The sequence below is a fragment of the Gymnoscopelus microlampas genome (assembly GCF_963454915.1).
Source record: "Gymnoscopelus microlampas genome assembly, chromosome: 5".
NCBI lineage: Eukaryota > Metazoa > Chordata > Actinopteri > Myctophiformes > Myctophidae > Gymnoscopelus > Gymnoscopelus microlampas.
Genome location: NC_139942.1, coordinates 37,378,657 through 37,404,464, shown reverse-complemented (window position 1 = coordinate 37,404,464; position 25,808 = coordinate 37,378,657). Strand labels below are relative to the sequence as shown.

The 25,808-nt window shown below is 39.6% G+C and overlaps 1 protein-coding gene across 2 annotated transcripts; it reads right to left on the bottom strand.

Annotated features, from left to right (window-relative positions):
* Positions 1-906: 906 nt before the first annotated feature.
* Positions 907-25,645, bottom strand: LOC311046398 (major facilitator superfamily domain-containing protein 12-like). 2 transcript variants are annotated; one of them, XR_014600873.1, is made up of 11 exons: positions 24,798-25,645; positions 10,498-10,617; positions 9,545-9,755; positions 9,307-9,436; positions 8,145-8,375; positions 6,147-6,239; positions 5,872-5,964; positions 5,522-5,692; positions 3,801-3,895; positions 3,525-3,648; positions 907-3,345 (listed from the first exon to the last, which is right to left on the bottom strand). XR_014600873.1 is itself a non-coding variant. In XM_084058672.1 (11 exons), the coding sequence occupies exons 1-11, from the start codon at positions 24,943-24,945 to the stop codon at positions 3,260-3,262; spliced, it is 1,509 nt and encodes a 502-aa protein (XP_083914798.1). In that variant the 5' UTR covers positions 24,946-25,645; the 3' UTR covers positions 907-3,259. The 2 variants fall into 2 exon arrangements, 1 of the variants encoding a protein (XP_083914798.1); XM_084058672.1 differs by having other exon boundaries at positions 3,525-3,655.
* Positions 25,646-25,808: the final 163 nt, after the last annotated feature.

Here is a 25,808-nt window from a genome sequence, read left to right as displayed (position 1 = left end):
TCTCCATACATGTTTACACGTGTGTCAATATTTGATATTTGGACTTGCAGTTTGGACGTAGTGAATGTTCATGATTAAACTAAGACCTAAGAAGGATGAAGGACTTAAGGGCTGATATTCTGCTGCTTCTCATTAAATGCAAAATGTGAATATTGTAATAACCCATGTATTATTTTAAAGCATTCTTTTAATACAAGATAATCTACTGGAATTGCCATGCTGCAATGTCATATTTTGAGTGTTGGTTACAGAAATACTATTGTGAGGTCTTGCAACCCTCAGAAGCATAGAAGTCAAACTCAGACTTTGACTTACGATGTAGTCCATTCAAGTATTTTTCTACTGTAATAACTCCACATGATATATCTAGTACTAATTTTATTTATCTATTTTTCTAACATAATTTACATGGCTTTTTCAAAATATACAGAAATTGGTCATAAATGCATGTATATACATCACATTTTGTGTGCATGTATTGTACATTTTGATCAAGACCAGGGGCCTATTACACGAAAGGAGAATTAAATAAGCCTGGATATAAGTCAAATCCAGGTTTGACAAAGTCTGGTCCGTACAGCCTGGTTTATTCCGTTCCATGAACGCCAAGCCAGGCTGAAAAGGAGCGACTTTGTTGAGCTAGACCTTGACAAGCCAGGCTGTGTCGAGCCAGGATGGTAAAGCCAGGCTTCGTGTATTCCTATAAAAGACCATGAAAGTTGATAGCAGAATCCTTGAACTTGACCAATCATGGAGCCCAAAACCAGAGCGGCGTTCTTCTCTGTGGCTGAACAGCAACACTGCAGCAGCTCATGGAACAGTGGCGTTCCCAGTAATTACATTTAGGGCAGGCGAGATCCCGGGGGGTGGGGGGGATTACATTTTCTTTCGTGAAATCGAGTCATGGATACATTTATCCAGGGTGCTCTGGCTAAGCTAATCTGGCAAGATAATTCAGCTTTCATGAAACCGATTCATCGCTAATCCTGGCTAAATTAAGCCAGGATAGGTGTTAAATCCAGGCTTAACCCCTAATTCTGCTTTCGTGAAATAGGCCCCAGGTCCAAGTAAATGATTAGCAGCTCATGTGATTGCAACAGTTCAAGAGTCAATTATCACAATTTGTTTCAGTTAATCAGTTTCAGTTTCTCCTTTAAAACCATGTTTAATAATTGTCCCTTTACACAATCAATATCATACACACAACACATATGTACACCACAGCTAAACCAAAAGTATACAGATATACATATACTGTATAACGCTCTGAGGGATTATGGCTGCAATTTAACAGAATAGAACACAATTTTAACAGCAGCCTCTGTTGCAAGGTAAGTCAATCTTTTTCCACATATCCGTCGGATTATGAAGGATCTTGTTGTGTGAAACATTTTCACTAAGTGAATAGAATCCAAGGTCTACGTCTTGCCTACGATATATGAGACTATTTGCAGTTCACAATTTGTCCAGTGTTAAATCTCTTCTCCTGCCTCGCCTACCTGAGGTCAATCAGAGCCATAGGGAGAGTGGCCAGGTTGTGGTATGAGGTCCTTCTGAAGGGTATTCAAGATCAAAATCATAGTTGATAAGGCACTTAAAGCTAATTTATACTTTGTCAAACAACCCTTTCACAAGTTAGTCTACATAAATTACATATTTTCAAATGACAGATTGGCACTTCACACTTTTCCAGTTAGAATACTTTAAGTTTAAGAGTTACAATTCAGTGTTGTTCCTCAGCCTGGCTTGAGCAAGACAACCCTCCCATCAGCTGCATTTCAAGACGTTCTAGCGATTTGTGTTAACGTGATTGCCGAAAACTCTGGCTTCATAGTCAAGCCACATAATGCATCTAATTCATCCTATACAGTTCCCATAGGATATAGTACTATGATTCCCTTAAATCATTCACATTATTGTGTTAAATAGCAACTTATTGTTCTCTTAGTTCATTCATAAATGTTCAGGTATTGCGAGTAGAGTTGGGGTGATATCCTGTCGATATCCTGTAATCCTCATATTGAAACTTTTCATATGAAAGCCGACATCACTTTGCTGAGGATTTTTCAAGCATTCCTTGTTGCTTCAAGTATGGCATACATAAGAGTTTACCTTAAATTAATTTGCTTATCCAGAATATTGTGAGCAAATCAACACACTCAATTCCATAGTGAACCAACTGAACGTGTTCTCAGGTTGCGTCTGTTGGAGTTGTCAGGCTACATCTACTGTAGACAGTATGACTATACTGTACGTATTCCATTTGTTTGTACGCTTAAGGTACAGAGGTGAGATGAATGAATGCATATCCTGATGCTTCTTGTGCATTGTCATGAAGCCTTAATCATTGTCATCATCTGTAGATTTCAGAGTCTGTTCTCAGCTGTTTGTCCATCTATCTAATAATCTACCCAGCAACATCCTGAGAGTTTACACTTTTCCCAGTTAAACAAACACTGAGGATTTTACTGTGTACCTTACTCTCTGTTCACCACAAGCTTTGGCACATTACACACACCAGTTTGTGATTCACTTTCAGTGTGTGGATTGCAGATCTAAATTGGTTAGAAAAGCCACTTCCTTGTGCACCTGGAGCACTTCCTTGTTCCAGTTGTGATACTTGTAGCTCTCATTTCCACATAAATAAATCACATCCATCTGAAATTGTGGCAGTCAAGTGTTACAAATGCCTAAATGCCATTCAGGCATTAACATTTGTAACGGGAATGTCTATACTAGTGTGTCCTGCTAGAACAGTGGTCTATACACCATGTAAACTTTCTTCGTCTACCAAGAGCAAACTCTAGCAGTGAAAGCATGCAGTACAATCAAAACCACATGACTTCAAGGGTGTTATGCTACAGAGGCACAGGAGTGGCTAAGTTTCAGCACCAAAGTTGTTCCCTGAATTAACCCTACTTTAGTTTTGAGTGTGTTAGAATCAAGCTCAACAACTACAGTATGTCACTTAGTGTCAGTCCAAATTCCAGTTTTCCTGTCACTCTATGCTCATATCCATATTATATCCACAACATTATCAAAAGTGCTGTAACGGCAGCCATATTTAGTGTGCCAGCCAAACAAAAGATTCAGGATCCCTCACTGTCTACTCTCACTCTCAACCCCCCCCCCCCCCCCCCCCCCCAACAATAAAAAGGAAACAAGAGGAATGCAGTGTTAAGTTCTGTTAGTGTAGAATGAATTTTTCTGAGTGAAGGCTTGTGTTGTCAGTCTGTGATAGGGTGATGGTGGGGAGGCTTTAGTTGATTCTGCCTCCTTCATCAGACGAGCTCGACCCTGAATCCTCCTCACTCCCAGTACGTCCTGAAACCTTGGGCAGACCACCTGGACACAAACACACACAAACATAAAATAATAAGAAAGGTATGATGATATCAAAACACATGCACACAATCCAGAGAGCTGGAACACGTTAGGCGTGGTAATGAAGAACGAGGAAGCTTGAGATATTAATAACATGTGTACACACAGTCAAACACCAACATTGTGACTACTGAACTCACGTAGTCTGATTTTGATTGGCCAGATGAAGATGGTGCAGAGAGAAAATGCCGCGGCGATGGCCACGCCCCCTGTCACTCCTACCATGACATAATGATAGTACCACACACAGTCTGGACAGCACACCTGTGTACTAGACAACAGAAGGTTATTGTAATCATTGTACCACTTGTCAAATCATACAGTTTGTACTAACTGGTACAATTCCCTCTGTTTTGGTATTGTATTGTATTTGTGTGTGTGTGCGTGCGTGCGTGCGTGCGTGTGTAGATACTAACTGGCAGGGATGTAAGAGCTGGATGATCATCACAGCCGCTCCATTAGCGACCTTATCTGTGAAACTCATCGCTCCGTAGACAAAGGCCCCACTTTGCTGGATGGCAAGACAGAAACCAAAGCAAAAAGAAACAGAGGGAGGGAGGGAGGGAGGGAGGGAGAAAGCAGGGAACGATGGACGGAGGGTTAACGTTGATATAAAGTAATGCTCTCATGTTGTGACAACTAATTACTCTAATAGGATTTCTAGATGCAAAGTGAAGATGATCCAAAAGGTGGATTTGTACCAGGGACCTTGTGTTTCTAGGATACAGCCTTATCTCCAGCACCACAGACTTGGAAAACTACTTCAGTCAGGAACACTCACGTCAAAGTAGATTTAACCATTTATTGCAACAAATGGAATACAGTTAAGGTTGGCGTTAAAGACTCCGCACTTGGAGATATTCCCTGAATTTTGTCGAAGCAACATTCATTCTAAGCGAAATCAGGGAATGCTAAGCAAAACCCCCATAGGGATACAATATCAAACAATAAGCAATACACTGACATATTAGTTTGAATTAGCAGATATAAATGATAATCACAAGTATTTTCAGCCTATGCCAGACAAAAGGTGGAGGTGGCAGCTAGCAGAAATGAATCAGTCAGCAAGATCAGGAGAGACCTAGTGAATACGAAGCCGTATTTAAAGGAACCTCTTTGCTAACGCGTGAGCTGTGATTTGAGTATGAATGTGTGACGTAATGACCAGCAGCGCTGTGAATGGGGAATAGAAAGCTGATGTTCACATCAACTGACTGACAGCTGATTACAGCTGAGACGTGCAAGACTTCCGTGTCCTGCATGAACTAACGCTATGCTTCATTTACTTAGCCTGGTTAGGATTTAGATGTGAAAATGTGAATATTGTGAATAGTGAATTCAAACCAGGGACCTCTTGTGTCGCTGACATATCTCATATTTAGTCAATTTCAGACCAACCCTCCATCATGCCCCAGGACAGTACTGTACATTAAACAGGTATGTAAGTAGTATTACAGACAAAGCTCAGAGATTGCATTATAGAATGTCAACTTTTCAAGGCCTTGCATTGATCAGCAGAGATATCAAAGATCAAACAAAAACTTGAGCGCAACAACTTTCATTACATTTCATAGAATCAAGAGATTATTTTCTGGTAATCACTGGACTTCTAACATACATTAGTATGCAGAACCAATGTTAGTTAATGTGCTTAACATGGTGCAATTGAATTCCTTCTAATGTGCAAGGGATATTAGAAGTCCTCTGATGCCTTGTAACAGTAACACTACTGTATAGAACCAATGGTAAGATTACCAAATGATCTCTTCATGTTCAGAGAGCATGATGTAGCTGTATAATGCACTTGAACAATTTTGTTATGACATCAAATGATCATCTAGTTAACACAAGATGATATGGAGAAATAAATACAAACATGCATATACCATACAGAGGCTCTTTAAAAAGAATATGCTACACCCTCCTACACATCTACATATCGACCATTATAGCTACAGAGCTACATTTATCCTTCAAGTTGTTGTTTGGCCCATATACCTGTGTGTGTGTGTGTGTGTGTGTGTGTGTGTGTGTGTGTGTGTGTGTGTGTGTGTGTGTGTGTGTGTGTGTGTGTGTGTGTGTGTATATATATATATATATTCCCCTCCCTTCTTACACAGAGACACACACAACATACCGTCTGATCAGCGATGAGGTCAGCTGTCATGGCCAGTGACATAACTAAGATGGTGGCTGAACCCGTCCCCAGTAAGACAGCGGCCCCATATACCTGCGGGCCCATCTGGTCCTCTACCAACACCCAGTAGGAGAAGGCTAGGATCAACACCAAACCCACAAAGTAGGTCCACTAACCAGACAAAACACCACAAACAACAGCATTAATAGCATTTTATTTTCTTATTTGGACATTCTGAGATTTAGTCATTTTGAACTCTTACACAGGAGCATGCCCATAAACACTTAAGCACATTTCCAAAATACTGTATTTCCTCTTATTTATTATTCATATTTATTATTAATACTCACACATTTTCCAATGAGCTTACTGACAGGTTTCATGATGAAGGAGGAAACAAAGCCACTGAGGTACATCACTAATGGTATAGTTGCTATGAACTTCTGTTGGAAGAAAGCAAGATGCAAACAGGGAGAGAGACATTTAGGGAAGTTAAAAGTGTCATGTTAAGTTTCACAATTTTAGACAGAAGATACACATGTAACATGTTGAACAGCATGTAAATCATGTATGTACTTTTCAATGGTACTATATCACTATCTCAAAATCTTTGTGTGTAGGTTACCTTGGGTAGTCCCAGTGTGTTGATGAGATACATTGCGATATAGGTCTGAGACAGGTTGACTATTAGTCTAGTAGACATGTAGAGACACGCCACCTACGGAGACAGAGTTTCATGGATTTATCTGTCAAAACATTTTGTTTTATTGACTGAGAAACACTTAAACGCTTTCAAAATGTGCCATAAAGATTATTTGTTTTTTGTGAAAGACAGAAGATTAATTAGAGTATTATTTTACGTAAGTCCACCACAAGTTCTTTAGTTTTGTTGATGTTCATTTCATGCTACACTAGTCAACTAGAGAGGAGACCGGGTTCCTATAAGAAATCATTCTCACCAGAGTCTCTCTCACTTTATATGCCTCTCTCTCTCTGGTGTGTGCTGTGACTGTCCAGAGGCAATTCATAATAACTACCAAACTGATGACAAGAATAAGCCACTTTGAGTATTTAGAAAAGCGCTACATAAATAAAATATATTACATTAAATTATATATAAATAATAATAATAATTATTATTATTACTAGTCCATACCCGGAGAAGTGCGCAGGCGAATTAGTAAGTATTTTCAAACATGGGGTTATCCCACGTCCCGTTGCGCCAGCTGAAGAAACAGCTGATCGTTGGGGAAATCGAAAAACGGGCTTCACTGTTCCCTGCACATGGTAATAGTCAATGGCTGTGTGCAAATTCAGATCAATTGCTCCAACCACTGAGGAGAACCGGGCAGAAGAGATTTTGGGCTTACCACCTCACCACCTCACCACCCTCACAGAGCTTTGTAGAATTATAGGAGGATTATTAAGAATTGTTTTGGGATTGCTTGCGATTATGAAAAGGCATGGGCATGGGCTATACTGTACATGGGCTGACTCTGGAGCTAATCTACTCTGCGGGTCCAATAAAGTAGTACAATGCTTCATTCACACCAAACAAAGCTGAACAATTAATCAGCTTTTATTTTCAATGTTATCTCTATGCAAATCAGCTTTTACATTTTTTAATGATCTTTTAAAAGCTCAAATAGAAAAGCTTGCTTTTTTTCTCCCGAGACCTCATTCTTGAAGCTGCTTTTTTTTTGCCTTTCGAACAGACAGCTTTTTAAAGCTGAATTCTAGCCAATCAGAGCACAGCATGATCCGAGTAGGCGGGGACTAGCTCATTCAGCCCAAAAAAATGTCAACCCTTGTCTCGCAGCAGACACGGAGATGGGGTTTCACAAAGAAAAAACTTTTTTTTTAAATAACGTCTGTATAGGTAATATTAATGGTGATTTGGCAAGAACATGGCATATTTATGGTCTGAAATTAAAGGATATACAACCAACAAGTCGTGGAAGCGGTGAAAACTGGTTGTGTTCTGTGGCGGCCTCTCACCCCAGCTCTCTCGAGGAGACGCCTTGTTGCGGTTGTGAGTGTGTGTGTGTGTGTGTGTGTGTGTGTGTGTGTGTGTGTGTGTGTGTGTGTGTGTGTGTGTGTGTGTGTGTGTGTGTGTGTGTGTGTGTGTGTGTGTGTGTGTGCACGCAATGCACATTGTGTGACCACCCGCCCACCTCTCCCACCCCGAGGACAGCCGCGGTGGTCTGAACTCTTCTCCCCGGGGGAACGGTGGGGCCTTGGGGGAGAGACAGTGGTGCTTGGCGGTGAGAGTCTCCCATGACGGACTCCCTGGACAGCAGGCAGCGGTACCCGGTGGACGGCTCGTTCCGTTATTTAGCAGCTTGATTATAAACGTTCTATACATTTTTTTTATCCATAAATAGGTTATGTACTAACTAAATATAGACTTATTTCTCATCTACAGCTGCTATTTTACATTTTTGACTTCCAAATGCGCACTTGAGTGACAGGTACCTTAGACACACCCAGTTTGATTAAAAAAAGCTTATCCAAATGGATTTTTGCTTTTTTTGTGTTCAGCTGGTCTGAACGCAGCTTTAGAGGCAAATTATAGCTAGGTCTAAAATCGCCAGAATTACCCTTTGGTGCTCCTCGACCCTACCTGGTAGAATGCAGGCTGTTTGAGCCAACATTTCCACTGAAGAAGAGGTGACTGCATTGGAGAAGGCTGGGAGCGAGGAAGGAGAGGCTTCCGCTCTCCCTCTCCCTCCTCCTCCACCTCTGTTCTCCTCCCCTCCTCTCCTCCAGCTGCTGTGAGAGCCTTTTCTTTTGTTCCCAGGTGGAAGAGGAGAGAAAAGAGAGATCCAATACCCAACACAATCAGCGCCAGGTTCTACAGAACAGAAAGTCTAGTTAGTTTATATTTATACGTAAATAATTGAGAGTGAATATGCAATAGAGGTGGACAATAGAGGTGGACTGATACAGTTGGTTGTGTGTGTGTGTGTGTGTGTGTGTGTGTGTGTGTGTGTGTGTGTGAACAATAACATAGCATAGCTGAACATTGCAACCTGTATGAACTTGTTTGTAACTGGGATGACAAACTATCAGAGAAACAGCTGTTAGTTATCTAGCTAGTCTACAAAAAAGATATCTGTAAGATTTTTGTATTCATTATTATTCTTAGTGTTATTATTGTTTCAATTTGGATAGTGGTGTAAACAGCTGATGGGATGTTGGTATGGGTGCCACACGTCTCCTAGCAACAACAGCATGTTAAAACTAAGGTCCACAGTGACAACGATCTTGTTAATTAACTAACAAAAGCAGGTTCACCTGATTCGGATGCTATCAATGCATTGAATGGGACATTATCACCTTTTATTAGACCATTGAATGGGCGAAGTAGGCGACCTACTTACCTACCCGCGATTTATCAGACCATTCATTGGGTGTTATCAAGACATACTGACCTACCAACGGAGATGACTTAAATAGTTCAGTTTCGGTTTTGGGTTTGGTTGTTTTGGTTTCGGACCATGACGGAGGCGCGCAGTCTCAGGCGAGCTGGAGCCCACTCAGCGCCGTTGGAGTTATGTACCGATAGGCACAGAATCGTAAATATTGTTGTGGGGACTGCTCCGCCTCCAAAGTAGGTCAGTAGCTCCTGATTACGCCCAATGAATGGTCTGACAAATCGCGGGTAGGTCCGTGTATCGCCTACTCGTCACCTACTCGCCCATTCAATGGTCTGATAAAACGTGATAATCTCCCATTCAATGCATTGATAGCATTCGAAGCCGGTGGCTGGTTCCACCGCTCACCCTGAAGACAGGGATGTCTTGTGGTCCGAGAGCGTCGCTGAGGGAGGGGTCATCCTGTCCAGCCTGGACATGGAAGAGCAGGTAGGCTATGGCATATACCGCAATGTTGGCCACCACTGTGAAGGCATATCTGCAGCACAGACACACACAACAGACACGTTACAAATGCAATAACTAACAAATTAGATCAACACATGCACCACAGGCACACACAACATGTTACAAGGTCATACATTACCTGTAAGCAGTGAGCTCTACTTTAGCGTGTTCACAGGTGACCAGCTCTGGTATGAGCGACAGGTGTGAGATCTGAGTAGCAGCCCAGCCAAACTGGAATATGATGATGAATGGAACGAAGTAGATCATTCTGACACTCTGAGGGGTCAGAGAGTCACAGCCAAGACACTGGTTGAAGACGAAGGCAAAGGAAAGCACCACGCTCACCGTCCCTGGACAGGACACACACACACACAAACAGACAAACAAACATGTGTGCATGTAAACAAAAGTCAAACTAAAATGTAGTACTTCATTTTGTACCATCTACTCTATACTATTTTATTTAATTCCGGTTAAAAAATAATTAAAATGTCAGCAGAAGCATTGAATGTACACACAGGAAAAGCCATGGAGTGTACTGTATGAACAGTGTCTCCAGTAGAGGCAACTGGTATATGTGCAATGATAAATGTTTAACTACAAGACGTGTCATGTGTCACTTTGCATGACACAAGTCTTGTAAAAAAAAAAAATTAAGATCTGACCTGAACTGGATCAATAAATACCAGATAACCACTCACCAAATTACAGAACAATGGCAAACACTTTTACTAAAACTACTACATGCATAAATAATGGCACAATGTCATGGTCACTGTCATGGACTTCTAGGGCTGGTCTAGTCCTTCTATTTAAAACAAAACACCCCTGGATTAAATCTATTTTGTAATTTATGACATTCTCTCTCTACAGTCTAGCCTAGTCATGACAGACTCATTCACTGTGCCGGTTGCTTTGAAGATCTACAATGAGACACACAATGGTCGCTTGGGCAGGACAACCGTAACTTAACCTGGAATAAATGTATGTTTCAAAGACTCTGACCTCTAATGACATCCCTAAGGTGGGGTTCTTTGTGCTGTTTTTCGATGTGATGGATTGTCAGTCAAGCCGTCAATCAATCAAACTTACCCACTAGGTGCCATGTCTTCCTCTTGCCGTAGTTTCCACAGCCTGGGGTTCTGTCTGACTCAACGCCAATGAGAGGAGTGCAGATGCCATCAGCTATTTGGCCAATTAGTAACAGCACACCTGCACCACAGAGAGACATTTATAAATTAAAACAACTCGTGCACATCTTACATGTCTAATCATCCATCGGCAGCAGTGTTACATGAAAGTACAGCTATGTGCCTCATCATGAATAATGACTCCCTCTTGTATAGGTAGGTAGAAATTGTTCAATAAAGGATGGAGGGCTACAGGTATGGCATGTTAGTGTAAGCCACACAGAATCATGGGGCTGTTACTATTTTAGTAAAATGCATATTCAGTTTTGGGACAAACACACAAACACAATATGGGGCAATTGGTGTAAACAATGCAATGTTTCCCTAGGTGAAGGGCCACATGAGAGAACATTATACATTTGCTGTAGGCTGGACAAGAACTGCTGCAGTAAGTGTCTACGCAGAAGTACAGGAAGTACTGTCCTAATGCCCAAAGGAAGTTAATGATGTGCAGATCTGTTTACATTCCCAGGTCACGAAAAAGATTTCATGATTGGTCGAAGACACTTTCAGCTGTAGTTCTGTAGGCCTTTTCTCTTCTTGTGATGTGGTAAGGCTGGGAATGACTGAGGTTAGGTTACATTTTCTGTATTTCCATTTGCCTTTTGTATCTATGCTGCCTTGGGGAACCAATTCAATTGTGTGTTAAATCCTGATGTAAAGGTGATTTAATGTATGGAAATGACAGCACCAGCAAATTGTCAAGAAACAAACGCAGTGAGTGGGCTTGAGTGTCCGCCCTGAGACTGGGAGATCGGGGTTTGATCCCCAGCCGAGTCATGACAAAGACTCTAAAAATGGTACCCAATGCCTCCCTGCTTGGCACTCAGCATCAAGGGTTGGATTGGGGTAAGTCCCTGTGACATCTGAACTAGCGTCATGTCCAGGGGGTGTACTTGTACATCAAGCTGTCTCACGCAACAGAAACAGGAGATAGGCTTGTGCTATGGGCCACATGGCTTGGCAAGGCTTACTTAAAGTACCTTTCATGTATCTATAATATGGATATTTTGTTGTCTCCTGATCTTTTGTAATTAAATACAATAGCACTCTGGGGTGGGGATTGGCTGAGGGGGGTGATGAGGGTGGTAACAGGGTTTCTTTATTTTTTTTGGAAGGGGTTTTCTTTGGGGGGATGTCTTTTTATTGTTTTTTTGTATTTGTCTTTGTTTTTTTTGTTTTATACTTTAAACTTGTGACCTTTGTACTGCCTTTTTGTCGTTGCTTCATTTTGAAAATCAATAAAAAAATATTTGAAACAAAAGTACCTTTCAGCTCAGCAGCTTGAACCAAGTAAGACTGTTTGGATGAATGGGACCAGGACAAAGCAACAAAACAAAAACAAAACTGAGCACAACAAAAGCAAACTAGACGTGTCGCAATTCAAGGCAATTGCAGAGTGTGGTTGCGCCGACGCGAGTCGCGGGTCGCTGCCGCCGGGACTCGAGGAATACCGTCGGAGGCTGCGCCAATTACATTGTCACGTAACTCCTGAGATCACTTGCGTTTCATTTTGAGAGGATTGATCCCCCCATCAAAAGGTTACATTTTTAGCATTTGTGGCGCCCCTTATGGATCAAAGTGGAAATGCTTTTGGGGATTTGTTGAGTAAACCACTCTTGACATGTGATTCAAATTTGTAATTGACTGAACGTTTCGTTCGTGATTTGTGGCCTTTTTTGTAACTTTCGCTAACTTCCGCTAACTTTGGAAGCCATTTACGGACGAACGGTAATGACTGTCAAAATTCCGCTTGGATATGGGTCCATAGATCATGTGTACCGATTTTTGAGAGATTTGGACAAAATCTGTAGGAGGAGCTAAAAGTGTGTTTTGAAGAGAATTCAAAATGGCAGAAAATCTATCCAGACAGAAATGGGCGTGGCCTATATGGGGAGTTGCGTCATGACCCAAGGAATCCAGGGGATTTTTTTTATTCTACGACCTACGGTTCAAGAGTTATAGGCCAAAAGGTAAAGTGGGCTGTTATAGCGCCACCATGTGGCCGACTGGTGTGATTCTTTTTTTTTAAATAATTTTGCAATAAACTATTAACCTCCCTTCTAAGTCTTGTAACTGTAGCCCTTACGGTTTCCGAGAAAAAAATACTTGAATGGGAGTTTTTGCAATTCCCATTAAAGTGGATGGGGAAATTTAATGCACTAATAAATCAATATAAAAAATATATCTAGACGCAAATGGGCGTATATGGGGAGATGCGTCGTGACCCAAGGAATCCAGGGAAAACAAAATTTTGATTTTACGACCTACGGTTCAAGAGTTATAGGCCAAAACGTAAAGTGGGCTGTTATAGCGCCACCATGACACCGACTGGTGCAATTATTTTTTTAAAATAATTTGGCAATAAACTATGAACCTTCCCTCCAAGTCTTGTAACTCTAGCCCTTACCGTTTCCGAGAAAAAAAATCTTGAATGGGATTTTTTTCATTTTCCCATTAAAGTGGATGGGGAAATTTAATGCACTAATAAATCAATATCAATTAAACTATGTAACCAATCTCTTAGCAAAATGATAGCACACGATTCTCGGTGAGGCCGGTCAATTTGACATATGGCACTAAATTGGGAAAAATAAATTGTGGGAGGAATAGCAGCCCGAAATAAAGTTTATCTATAAATAAATAAAGAATAAAGTTTATCTATAACAATAGTCTCGTTGCCCATTCGGGCAACCACACTAATAATAAGAACCTCTGTGGTGCAGTGGTTTAGATACAGGACTTGCAACCAGGAGGTTCCCGGTTCAAATTCGACCAGGACATTTTCCCAACTTTTATCTGACTCTTGTGGTCTGTATCTAATCTTTCAGTGAACAGCCTGCAAGAGACCAGAGAAACTATAAGCCATGGTGGAGCAGTGGATAGGATACAAGCCTAGTACACAGAAGGTACAGAGTTCAAAACCAACAAGGAATATTTTCCAACTTTTACGTGGCTGTTTCACCTTTATCTAACCTTTCAATGAAGAACATGCAAGTGAACAGAATTAGGATGAATTACAGTGGTGCAGTGATTGAGATACAGGGCTTATAACCAGAAGGTTGCTGGTTCAAATCCAACAAGGACATTTTTTGAACTTTTACCTGACTCCTGCACCATTATCTAATCTTTTAGTGAAGAACACGCAAGTGAACAAAATCAATAAGAATCACTGTGGGGCAGTGGTTAAGATACAGGGCTTACAACCGGAAGGTTCCCAGTTCAAATCCGACTTGGACATTTTTCCAACTTTTACCTGACTCTTGCATCTTCAAAACCCACACATGCTAATTTGCCATTTCCAGGATTTGATTTCCAGGATTTGAGTCCCAAAAGAGTCTTGAGTCGAACCAATTACTCCCGCGGAGACATCAAATTTCTCTTTTGGGCCTTGAGTCTTGGGACTCAAGGCCCAAAAGAGAAATTTGATGTCAAGTCTTGGGACTCAAGGCCCAAAAGAGAAATTTGATGTCTCCGCGGGAGTAATTGGTTCGACTCAAGACCCAAAAGAAGGTGAACTGACTGTAAAGATTCAAAATGTCATATATAGAATAGAAACCCCATTCAAACTTTAAAATGTTCATCCTAATATGGACATGTTTGCCTGAAAAGGAATCTTTGAAATGTTGCATAGCTTTAGAATTGTACTCCTTTAAAAGTTCAGAGATTTATAATGGAGGCGGATGGAAGGTTTTGGGACCTCAAAAAAACACTTTCACCTAGAAACGCCATTCACAGTTCAACAATTCCACCTTACTGTGGACATGCATGTTTGAGATTTTTTTTTTTTTAATCATTTGTAGTTTTGGAGATATTTAACTTTAAGCGCCCCATGTATTGTCGATGCGGCAATGGATATTTAAAGGCAGGCTTACAACTACATACTTACGCCTAGTAGCCTAATTCATACTTTAAAATGTTTATCTTACTGTGGACATGTTTGCCTGAAAAGGAATCTTTGAAATGTTGCATAGTTTTAGAATTGTACTCCTTTAAAAGTTCAGAGATTTATAATGGAGGCGGATGGAAGGTTTTGGGACCTCAAAAAAACACTTTCACCTAGAAACTCCATTAACAGTTCAAAAAATCCCCCTTACTGTGGACATGCATGCTTGAGATTTTCTTTTTTTTAATCATTTGTAGTTTTGGAGATATTTAACTTTAAGCGCCCCATGCATTGTCGATGCGGCAATGAATATTTAAAGGCAGGCTTACAACTACATACTTACGCCTAGTAGCCTAATTCATACTTTAAAATGTTCATCTTACTGTGGACATGTTTGCCTGAAAAGGAATCTTTGAAATGTTGCATAGTTTCAGAATTGTACTCCTTTAAAAGTTCAGAGATTTATAATGGAGGCGGATGGAAGGTTTTGGGACCTCAAAAAAACACTTTCACCTAGAAACTCCATTCACAGTTCAAAAAATCCCCCTTACTGTGGACATGCATGCTTGAGATTTTTTTTTTTTTTATCATTTGTAGTTTTGGAGATATTTAACTTTAAGCGCCCCATGCATTGTCGAAGCGGCAATGGATATTTAAAGACAGGCTTACAACTACATACTTACGCCTAGTAGCCTAATTCATACTTTAAAATGTTCATCTTACTGTGGACATGTTTGCCTGAAAAGGAATCTTTGAAATGTTGCATAGTTTTAGAATTGTACTCCTTTAAAAGTTCAGAGATTTATAATGGAGGCGGATGGAAGGTTTTGGGACCTCAAAAAAACACTTTCACCTAGAAACTCCAATCACAGTTAAAACAATCCCCCTTACAGTGGACATGCATGCTTGAGATTTTCTTTTTTTTAATCATTTGTAGTTTTGGAGATATTTAACTTTAAGCGCCCCATGCATTGTCGATGCGGCAATGAATATTTAAAGGCAGGCTTACAACTACATACTTACGCCTAGTAGCCTAATTCATACTTTAAAATGTTCATCTTACTGTGGACATGTTTGCCTGAAAAGGAATCTTTGAAATGTTGCATAGTTTCAGAATTGTACTCCTTTAAAAGTTCAGAGATTTATAATGGAGGCGGATGGAAGGTTTTGGGACCTCAAAAAAACACTTTCACCTAGAAACTCCATTCACAGTTCAAAAAATCCCCCTTACTGTGGACATGCATGCTTGAGATTTTTTTTTTTTTTATCATTTGTAGTTTTGGAGATATTTAACTTTAAGCGCCCCATGCATTGTCGATGCGGCAATGGATATTTAAAGGCAGGCTTACAACTACATGCTTACGCCTAGTAGCCTAATTCATACTTTAAAATGTTCATCTTACTGTGGACATGTTTGCCTGAAAAGGAATCTTTGAAATGTTGCATAGTTTTAGAATTGTACTCCTTTAAAAGTTCAGAGATTTATAATGGAGGCGGATGGAAGGTTTTGGGACCTCAAAAAACACTTTCACCTAGAAACTCCAATCACAGTTCAAAAAATCCCCCTTACAGTGGACATGCATGCTTGAGATTTTCTTTTTTTTAATCATTTGTAGTTTTGGAGATATTTAACTTTAAGCGCCCCATGCATTGTCGATGCGGCAATGAATATTTAAAGGCAGGCTTACAACTACATACTTACGCCTAGTAGCCTAATTCATACTTTAAAATGTTCATCTTACTGTGGACATGTTTGCCTGAAAAGGAATCTTTGAAATGTTGCATAGTTTCAGAATTGTACTCCTTTAAAAGTTCAGAGATTTATAATGGAGGCGGATGGAAGGTTTTGGGACCTCAAAAAAAAACACTTTCACCTAGAAACTCCATTCACAGTTCAAAAAATCCCCCTTACTGTGGACATGCATGCTTGAGATTTTTTTTTTTTTAATCATTTGTAGTTTTGGAGATATTTAACTTTAAGCGCCCCATGCATTGTCGATGCGGCAATGGATATTTAAAGGCAGGCTTACAACTAAATACTTACGCCTAGTAGCCTAATTCATACTTTAAAATGTTCATCTTACTGTTGACATGTTTGCCTGAAAAGGAATCTTTGAAATGTTGCATAGTTTTAGAATTGTACTCCTTTAAAAGTTCAGAGATTTATAATGGAGGCGGATGGAAGGTTTTGGGACCTCAAAAAAAACACTTTCACCTAGAAACTCCATTCACAGTTAAAAAAATCCCCCTTACTGTGGACATGCATGCTTGAGATTTTTTTTTTTTTAATCATTTGTAGTTTTGGAGATATTTAACTTTAAGCGCCCCATGCATTGTCGATGCGGCAATGGATATTTAAAGGCAGGCTTACAACTACATACTTACGCCTAGTAGCCTAATTCATACTTTAAAATGTTCATTTTACTGTGGACATGTTTGCCTGAAAAGGAATCTTTGAAATGTTGCATAGTTTTAGAATTGTACTCCTTTAAAAGTTCAGAGATTGATAATGGAGGCGGATGGAAGGTTTTGGGACCTAAAAAAAACACATTCACCTAGAAACTCCATTCACAGTTCAAAAATTCCCCCTTACAGTGGACATGCATGCTTGAGATTTTCTTTTTTTTAATCATTTGTAGTTTTGGAGATATTTAACTTTAAGCGCCCCATGCATTGTCGATGCGGCAATGAATATTTAAAGGCAGGCTTACAACTACATACTTACGCCTAGTAGCCTAATTCATACTTTAAAATGTTCATCTTACTGTGGACATGTTTGCCTGAAAAGGAATCTTTGAAATGTTGCATAGTTTCAGAATTGTACTCCTTTAAAAGTTCAGAGATTTATAATGGAGGCGGATGGAAGGTTTTGGGACCTCAAAAAAACACTTTCACCTAGAAACTCCATTCACAGTTCAAAAAATCCCCCTTACTGTGGACATGCATGCTTGAGATTTTTTTTTTATCATTTGTAGTTTTGGAGATATTTAACTTTAAGCGCCCCATGCATTGTCGATGCGGCAATGGATATTTAAAGGCAGGCTTACAACTACATGCTTACGCCTAGTAGCCTAATTCATACTTTAAAATGTTCATCTTACTGTGGACATGTTTGCCTGAAAAGGAATCTTTGAAATGTTGCATAGTTTTAGAATTGTACTCCTTTAAAAGTTCAGAGATTTATAATGGAGGCGGATGGAAGGTTTTGGGACCTCAAAAAACACTTTCACCTAGAAACTCCAATCACAGTTCAAAAAATCCCCCTTACAGTGGACATGCATGCTTGAGATTTTCTTTTTTTTAATCATTTGTAGTTTTGGAGATATTTAACTTTAAGCGCCCCATGCATTGTCGATGCGGCAATGAATATTTAAAGGCAGGCTTACAACTACATACTTACGCCTAGTAGCCTAATTCATACTTTAAAATGTTCATCTTACTGTGGACATGTTTGCCTGAAAAGGAATCTTTGAAATGTTGCATAGTTTCAGAATTGTACTCCTTTAAAAGTTCAGAGATTTATAATGGAGGCGGATGGAAGGTTTTGGGACCTCAAAAAAACACTTTCACCTAGAAACTCCATTCACAGTTCAAAAAATCCCCCTTACTGTGGACATGCATGCTTGAGTTTTTTTTTTTTTTATCATTTGTAGTTTTGGAGATATTTAACTTTAAGCGCCCCATGCATTGTCGATGCGGCAATGGATATTTAAAGGCAGGCTTACAACTACATGCTTACGCCTAGTAGCCTAATTCATACTTTAAAATGTTCATCTTACTGTGGACATGTTTGCCTGAAAAGGAATCTTTGAAATGTTGCATAGTTTTAGAATTGTACTCCTTTAAAAGTTCAGAGATTTATAATGGAGGCGGATGGAAGGTTTTGGGACCTCAAAAAACACTTTCACCTAGAAACTCCAATCACAGTTCAAAAAATCCCCCTTACAGTGGACATGCATGCTTGAGATTTTCTTTTTTTTAATCATTTGTAGTTTTGGAGATAATTAACTTTAAGCTTCCCATGCATTGTCGATGCGGCAATGAATATTTAAAGGCAGGCTTACAACTACATACTTACGCCTAGTAGCCTAATTCATACTTTAAAATGTTCATCTTACTGTGGACATGTTTGCCTGAAAAGGAATCTTTGAAATGTTGCATAGTTTCAGAATTGTACTCCTTTAAAAGTTCAGAGATTTATAATGGAGGCGGATGGAAGGTTTTGGGACCTCAAAAAAACACTTTCACCTAGAAACTCCATTCACAGTTCAAAAAATCCCCCTTACTGTGGACATGCATGCTTGAGATTTTTTTTTTTTTAATCATTTGTAGTTTTGGAGATATTTAACTTTAAGCGCCCCATGCATTGTCGATGAGGCAATGGATATTTAAAGGCAGGCTTACAACTACATACTTACGCCTAGTAGCCTAATTCATACTTTAAAATGTTCATCTTACTGTTGACATGTTTGCCTGAAAAGGAATCTTTGAAATGTTGCATAGTTTTAGAATTGTACTCCTTTAAAAGTTCAGAGATTTATAATGGAGGCGGATGGAAGGTTTTGGGACCTCAAAAAAACACTTTCACCTAGAAACTCCATTCACAGTTCAAAAAATCCCCCTTACTGTGGACATGCATGCTTGAGATTTTTTTTTTTTTAATCATTTGTAGTTTTGGAGATATTTAACTTTAAGCGCCCCATGCATTGTCGATGCGGCAATGGATATTTAAAGGCAGGCTTACAACTACATACTTACGCCTAGTAGTCTAATTCATACTTTAAAATGTTCATCTTACTGTGGACATGTTTGCCTGAAAAGGAATCTTTGAAATGTTGCATAGTTTTAGAATTGTACTCCTTTAAAAGTTCAGAGATTTATAATGGAGGCGGATGGAAGGTTTTGGGACCTCAAAAAAACACTTTCACCTAGAAACTCCATTCACAGTTCAAAAATTCCCCCTTACAGTGGACATGCATGCTTGAGATTTTCTTTTTTTTAATCATTTGTAGTTTTGGAGATATTTAACTTTAAGCGCCCCATGCATTGTCGATGCGGCAATGAATATTTAAAGGCAGGCTTACAACTACATACTTACGCCTAGTAGCCTAATTCATACTTTAAAATGTTCATCTTACTGTGGACATGTTTGCCTGAAAAGGAATCTTTGAAATGTTGCATAGTTTTAGAATTGTACTCCTTTAAAAGTTCAGAGATTTATAATGGAGGCGGATGGAAGGTTTTGGGACCTCAAAAAAACACTTTCACCTAGAAACTCCATTCACAGTTCAAAACTTCCCCCTTACAGTGGACATGCATGCTTGAGATTTTCTTTTTTTTAATCATTTGTAGTTTTGGAGATATTTAACTTTAAGCGCCCCATGCATTGTCGATGCGGCAATGAATATTTAAAGGCAGGCTTACAACTACATACTTACGCCTAGTAGCCTAATTCATACTTTAAAATGTTCATCTTACTGTGGACATGTTTGCCTGAAAAGGAATCTTTGAAATGTTGCATAGTTTTAGAATTGTACTCCTTTAAAAGTTCAGAGATTTATAATGGAGGCGGATGGAAGGTTTTGGGACCTCAAAAAAACACTTTCACCTAGAAACTCCATTCACAGTTCAAAAATCCCCCCTTACTGTGGACATGCATCCTTGAGATGTTTTACTTTGAAATGATTTGTAGTTTTTGAAATATTTAACTTTAAGCGCCTAATGCATTGTCAATGGCAATGGATATTTAAAGGGAAAAGGGTACAAACTTTGCCAGGCTAAGTTAACAGAACAAGTCAGAACCTCTGTGGTGCAGTGGTTTAGATACAGGACTTGCAACCAGAAGGTTACCGGTTCAAATTCAACCAGGACATGTTTCCAACCAATACCCAACTCTTGCACCTTTATCTGATCTTTCACTGAAGAGCGTGTAAGAGACCATAGACAGTATGTACCATGGTGGAGTAGTGGTTAAGATTCAGGGCTTGCATGCTGAAGGTCCTGAGTTCAAATCCCACAAGGACATCTTTCTAACTTTTACCTGGGGCTTTTACCTTTAAATAATCTTTGAGAAGATTTCACACAAGTCAACAGAACAGGTAAGGACCTCTGTGGTGCAGTGGTTTAGACACAGGACTTGTAAGCAGAAGGTTCCTGGTTCAAATCCAACTAGCACACTTTTTTTTTCTTTCCCAAGACTCAAGACCCAAAAGAGTCTTGAGTCGAACCAATTACTCCCGCGGAGACATCAAATTTCTCTTTTGGGCCTTGAGTCCCAAAGACTCAAGGCCCAAAAGAGAAATTTGATGTCTCCGCGGGAGTAATTGGTTCGACTCAAGACCCAAAAGAAGGTGAACTGACTGTAAAGATTCAAAATGTCATATATAGAATAGAAACCCCATTCAAACTTTAAAATGTTCATCCTAATATGGACATGTTTGCCTGAAAAGGAATCTTTGAAATGTTGCATAGCTTTAGAATTGTACTCCTTTAAAAGTTCAGAGATTTATAATGGAGGCGGATGGAAGGTTTTGGGACCTCAAAAAAACACTTTCACCTAGAAACTCCATTCACAGTTAAAAGAATCCACCTTACTGTGGACATCCATGCTTGAGATTTTTTTTTTTTAATCATTTGTAGTTTTGGAGATATTTAACTTTAAGCGCCCCATGCATTGTCGATGCGGCAGTGGATATTTAAAGGTATTGTAGGGAACATTAAGCCTACATTTAAAAAATATATATACATATATATTTTGCATTTTTTCCCCTCTATCAGCCACTATATAATGATGCTGGGGTGTTTTCCTGCATTGAAACACAGTCCTCCTTCTGAAATCCGTATTTTCCATAATGTTTATGTGTTCTATGTTTATGTCTGGGCCGTAAATTAACGCACGCATGTGCGCGTCCGTGCACGTCCGTGTCCGTATGAACGTTTTACTTTCGGTTTTAAAACGCTCTCAAACTTCGTTTTTGAGGCACAGAATTTACTTTTAAGATAGCGTGTGGATAGAATTTAGTTGTTTAACTTCATATATGTGGTCAATTTATCATGAAAGAGCCTATTTAAAAATAAAAATTCAGAGAACCAGCAGGGCGGGAATTTCCGCATATTGTATCCCAATAAAGCAACCTGTTTCGGGCAAGGTCCCTTCAAAAGTACCTCTACTCTATGGAAGTCCCTCCTGCGTCACCCCTTGGTGGTCGGGGAAAAGTACTGCTGGAGTGGCGGTGTTTATTTAGCTCTGAACTCGCCGTCTATCCCTTTAAATGCAGGCTTACAACTACATACTTACGCCTAGTAGCCTAATTCATACTTTAAAATGTTCATCTTACTGTGGACATGTTTGCCTGAAAAGGAATCTTTGAAATGTTGCATAGTTTTAGAATTGTACTCCTTTAAAAGTTCAGAGATTTATAATGGAGGCGGATGGAAGGTTTTGGGACCTAAAAAAAAACACTTTCACCTAGAAACTCCATTCACAGTTCAAAACTTCCACCTACTGTGGACATGCATGCTTGAGATTTTTTCTTTGAAATCATTTGTAGTTTTGGAGATATTTAACTTTAAGCGCCCAATTTATTGTCAATGCGGCAATGGACATTTAAAGGCAGGCTTACAACTACATACTTACGCCTAGTAACCTCATTCATACTTTAAAATGTTCATTTTACTGTGGACATGTTTGCCTGAAAAGGAATCTTTGAAATGTTTAATAGTTTTAGAATTGTACTCCTTTAAAAGTTCAGAGATTTATAATGGAGGTCGATGGACGATTTTGGGACCTCAAAAAAACACTTTCACCTAGAAACTCCATTCACAGTTAAAAAATTCCACCTTACTGTGGACAGATTTTTTCTTTGAAATAATTTGTAGTTTTAGAGATATTTAACTTTAAGCGCACAATAACTAGACGCGTCGCAATTCAGGGCAATTGCAGAGTGTGGTTGCCGCCGGGACTCGAGGAATACCGTCGGAGGCTGCGCCAATTACATTGTCACATAACTCCTGAGATCATTTGCGTTTCATTTTGAGAGGATTGATCCCCCCAACATAAGGTTTTTGCATCAAAAGGTTACATTTTGAGCATTTGTGGCAACTTTGGAAGCCATTTACGGACGAACGGTAATGACTATCAAAATTCCGCTTGGAGATGTTCATCGCATAGGTCCCGAGATCATGTGTACCGATTTTTGTGAAATTTGGACAAAGTATGTGGGAGGAGGAGCTAAAAGTGTGTTTTGAAGAAAATTCAAAATGGCGGAAAATGTGTCCTGACGCAAATGGGCACGGTCTATATGGAGAGTTGCGTTATGATCCAAGGAATCTAGGGAAAAGGGGATTTTTATTGTACGACCTATGGTTCAAGAGTTATAGGCCAAAACGTAAAAAGGGCTGTTATAGCGCCACCATGAGGCCGACTGGTGTAATTATTGTTTTAATAATTTCGGACTAAATCATAAACCACCCCTCCAAGTCTTGTAACTCTAGCCCTTACGGTTTCTGAGAAAGAAATACTTGAATGGGAGTTTTTTCTTTTTCCCATTAAAGTGGATGGGGAAATTTAATGCACTAATAAATCAATATCAATTAAACTATGTAACCAATCTCTTAGCAAAATGGATGCACACGATTCCCGGTGAACCGGTCATTTTGACATATGGCACAATAGAGTACTATAGTCTGGTTGTTAGGGCAACCACACTAATAACTAGAAGTAAAGTGATGCTGTACCATTGATAGACATTTGTACGTTCAACCCATTTAGACCTGTGGCCGATTCTAAAAACAGCTTCTAAATCCTGACCTAATTTTTTATAGATTTTTTTTTCTTACAAAAAATGTATGTTGCTATATACTGTACATAGCAACAACTACCCCAAAAGGGTTCCCGGATTGAAAGGTGTAGTTACGTCTACTCTGGAAGTCTGGATTGCCATGGAATTTGCTGTGCCTCTTCAAGCGCCCCGAGAATTAATGAACCCTTACCGATTTAGTAAACCAATGGCCTTTACTCTAGTGCCACCATTATTCCAAAACGTACAATTTGCACGAAATCTGAAAATGTAATGGACAGGTTGCCTTAACGGTTGAGAAGCAACATTCATTCTTCCAGGAGGATGAGCCCTACTTATTTTGGTGACCCCATGCCATGGCCTATCCTCTTCTAGCACCTTGCCCCATCCTTATGTTATCATAGATGTGTTGTCAGGTTGAGTGAACAACACTAGGGGCTGCTAGTGGGGCTTTTAGGGGCGTTTAGACTCTTAAGTCTTATTTTCTAATTATCTGATTATTACAGTATTGAAAGTAAAAGTAATTCCTATTAAAATTGAAATCAGCTAGACTCTCTCTCTCTCTCTCTCTCTCTCTCTCTCTCTCTCTGAGCATTATGAAGTTTATGCTGTATGGTACCATCTTTTTTTAAACCAACAAAAAATCTGTTTTGATGACAAATTTAGGCTGGAAACCATACAAATCTGCAAGACCAAAATCATTTGTGTTTTAGGCTGATCATGCCAGGCTATCAAATGTGTGGGTAGATTCAGATTCACAGTATTGTCACTTGCTCTGAAGCTCCACTACAATAAAAAAAACAAAAACATAATGAAACATAGGAAGGTAGAATGGAGAATGCTGAAATCTCATTCCCTCATGCTAGAAAAGACAAGACAACATTTCAGCCCATAAGAATTCCTCTTCACTACAGCATGCCCATGGGTGATATTGCATCTGATTCCTTAACCTACTGTCCAGGCTGAACAACATGCTGATCAGTCACATAAATATCTTGCACACTACTGTCAGGGTATTTCTTTCATTGGCGTAGAAATGTCAATGTAATGAGTAGCTATTTTGAGGGGCATATGGAAATTAATTGGAGTAAAAACCAAATAAATATGGCAGTGGATTAAGAATGTAAACAAAAACAAACTCAAATAAAGTAGACTACAGTACATAAACACTCAGAAAAAAAGTAGTTATTTAATCAAATGAGGGATGTAGTTTTACCTAGCCTATAAACAGTCACACAATTTATCGATAGAGACATAGAATATACAATAAATACGTAACTGAAGAGTAGCCAGTAGCGTAATTGCATTTGGTTTCATTTGATGTGTACACTGTGCTGTCACTATTGCTCACCATAGTTGCTCGGCCACGCGAGAACTAGCTCTATTGGCTTTGCTTGTCACCTGCCGGTCTGCAAAGCTGGAGACTGGGGTTCGATTCCAGCTCGATGCGCGAATCGCTACATTAGTCAGAAGTATGGATCGACATATTAGATATTATAATGTACAATGTAAACTTACCCGCATATTCATTCGTTAATCCCAGTACTGAGTGATAGAACACCAGCAGGTATGTGAACCACATAGAGGCACACAGGTCGTTCAGAAAGTGTCCCACAGCATAGCAGAGCCGTCTGCAGAAGCTCAGGGTCCTCTCTGGATCAGACATAGTGTGGTCTGGGTCTCTGGGACAACACTTTGCGACTTGACAGATCCTGGTCCAAATGTCATATGTTAATGACAACACACAGAGTTCACTTACAAGTTTCTGTTCCTTAATTCACATGTTCCTGTATTTTGTCGCTTTTAAAATCCACTTTTTATCGCACGATGACTTATAACTCCGCCGTCACGTAAAAAGAAGTGCCATCATGTCCCTGCGATGCGACAAAGATCATTAAATGTGTTGAGTCAGTGAGATCCCTCCTTGAAGTCAGGTGATGATAGAGGAGGAAAAGTCGGAGCCAGCAGGAGCATTTGGAGCAATAAAAACCGAAACTGAACTGGTGGAAAGTAGAAGTACAGTAGCGTGTAATGTGCGTTACACATTGTTACTTATATCAGTCTTTTTTACATCACCTACAAATCCAACGTAAATATAACGAAGTGAGGAACGTGTTCATCTGCATGCTGTCCATTCTGTCCGTAGCGACCCGGCGTATTAATGAAATAAACAAGAGACAAACATTCCATTAAACCACAAATGAGGGCAGAGGAATACTTGCTATTTTTTTCCACACTTTTCCCAGCATCGAGTCATTGACCAATGTAATGTAATGCCCGTCAATGATTAAGAGTGATGCAGTGCTATGAGAAGTCGTCAAGAAGACCCACCATTAACTGATGACTGTGGCATATATTTTGTTGTTATTAACGTTAAATAACAGCGGAAACCTCTAGGAATCTCCATCCCATAGCCTGGCTGGAGTCAAGCCATTATTGGCTAGTCGTTGTCAGCCGGTGACGCAAGCCCAATTCCGTAACAGAATAGCAGACTACAATTTCATGTATTTACTTAATTTAGGCTATTAA

Excerpts from the sequence above, each read along its gene's own strand:
- LOC311046398 (XM_084058672.1), bottom strand. The coding sequence starts at position 24,945 with ATGTCTGATCCAGAGAGGACCCTGAGCTTCTGCAGACGGCTCTGCTAT. Across the intron at positions 5,965-6,146 it reads ACACACTGGGACTACCCAAG|AAGTTCATAGCAACTATACC; the intron begins GTAACCTACACA and ends TTCTTCCAACAG. Across the intron at positions 3,656-3,800 it reads CAGCTCTTACATCCCTGCCA|TACACAGGTGTGCTGTCCAG; the intron begins GTTAGTATCTAC and ends TCTGTTGTCTAG.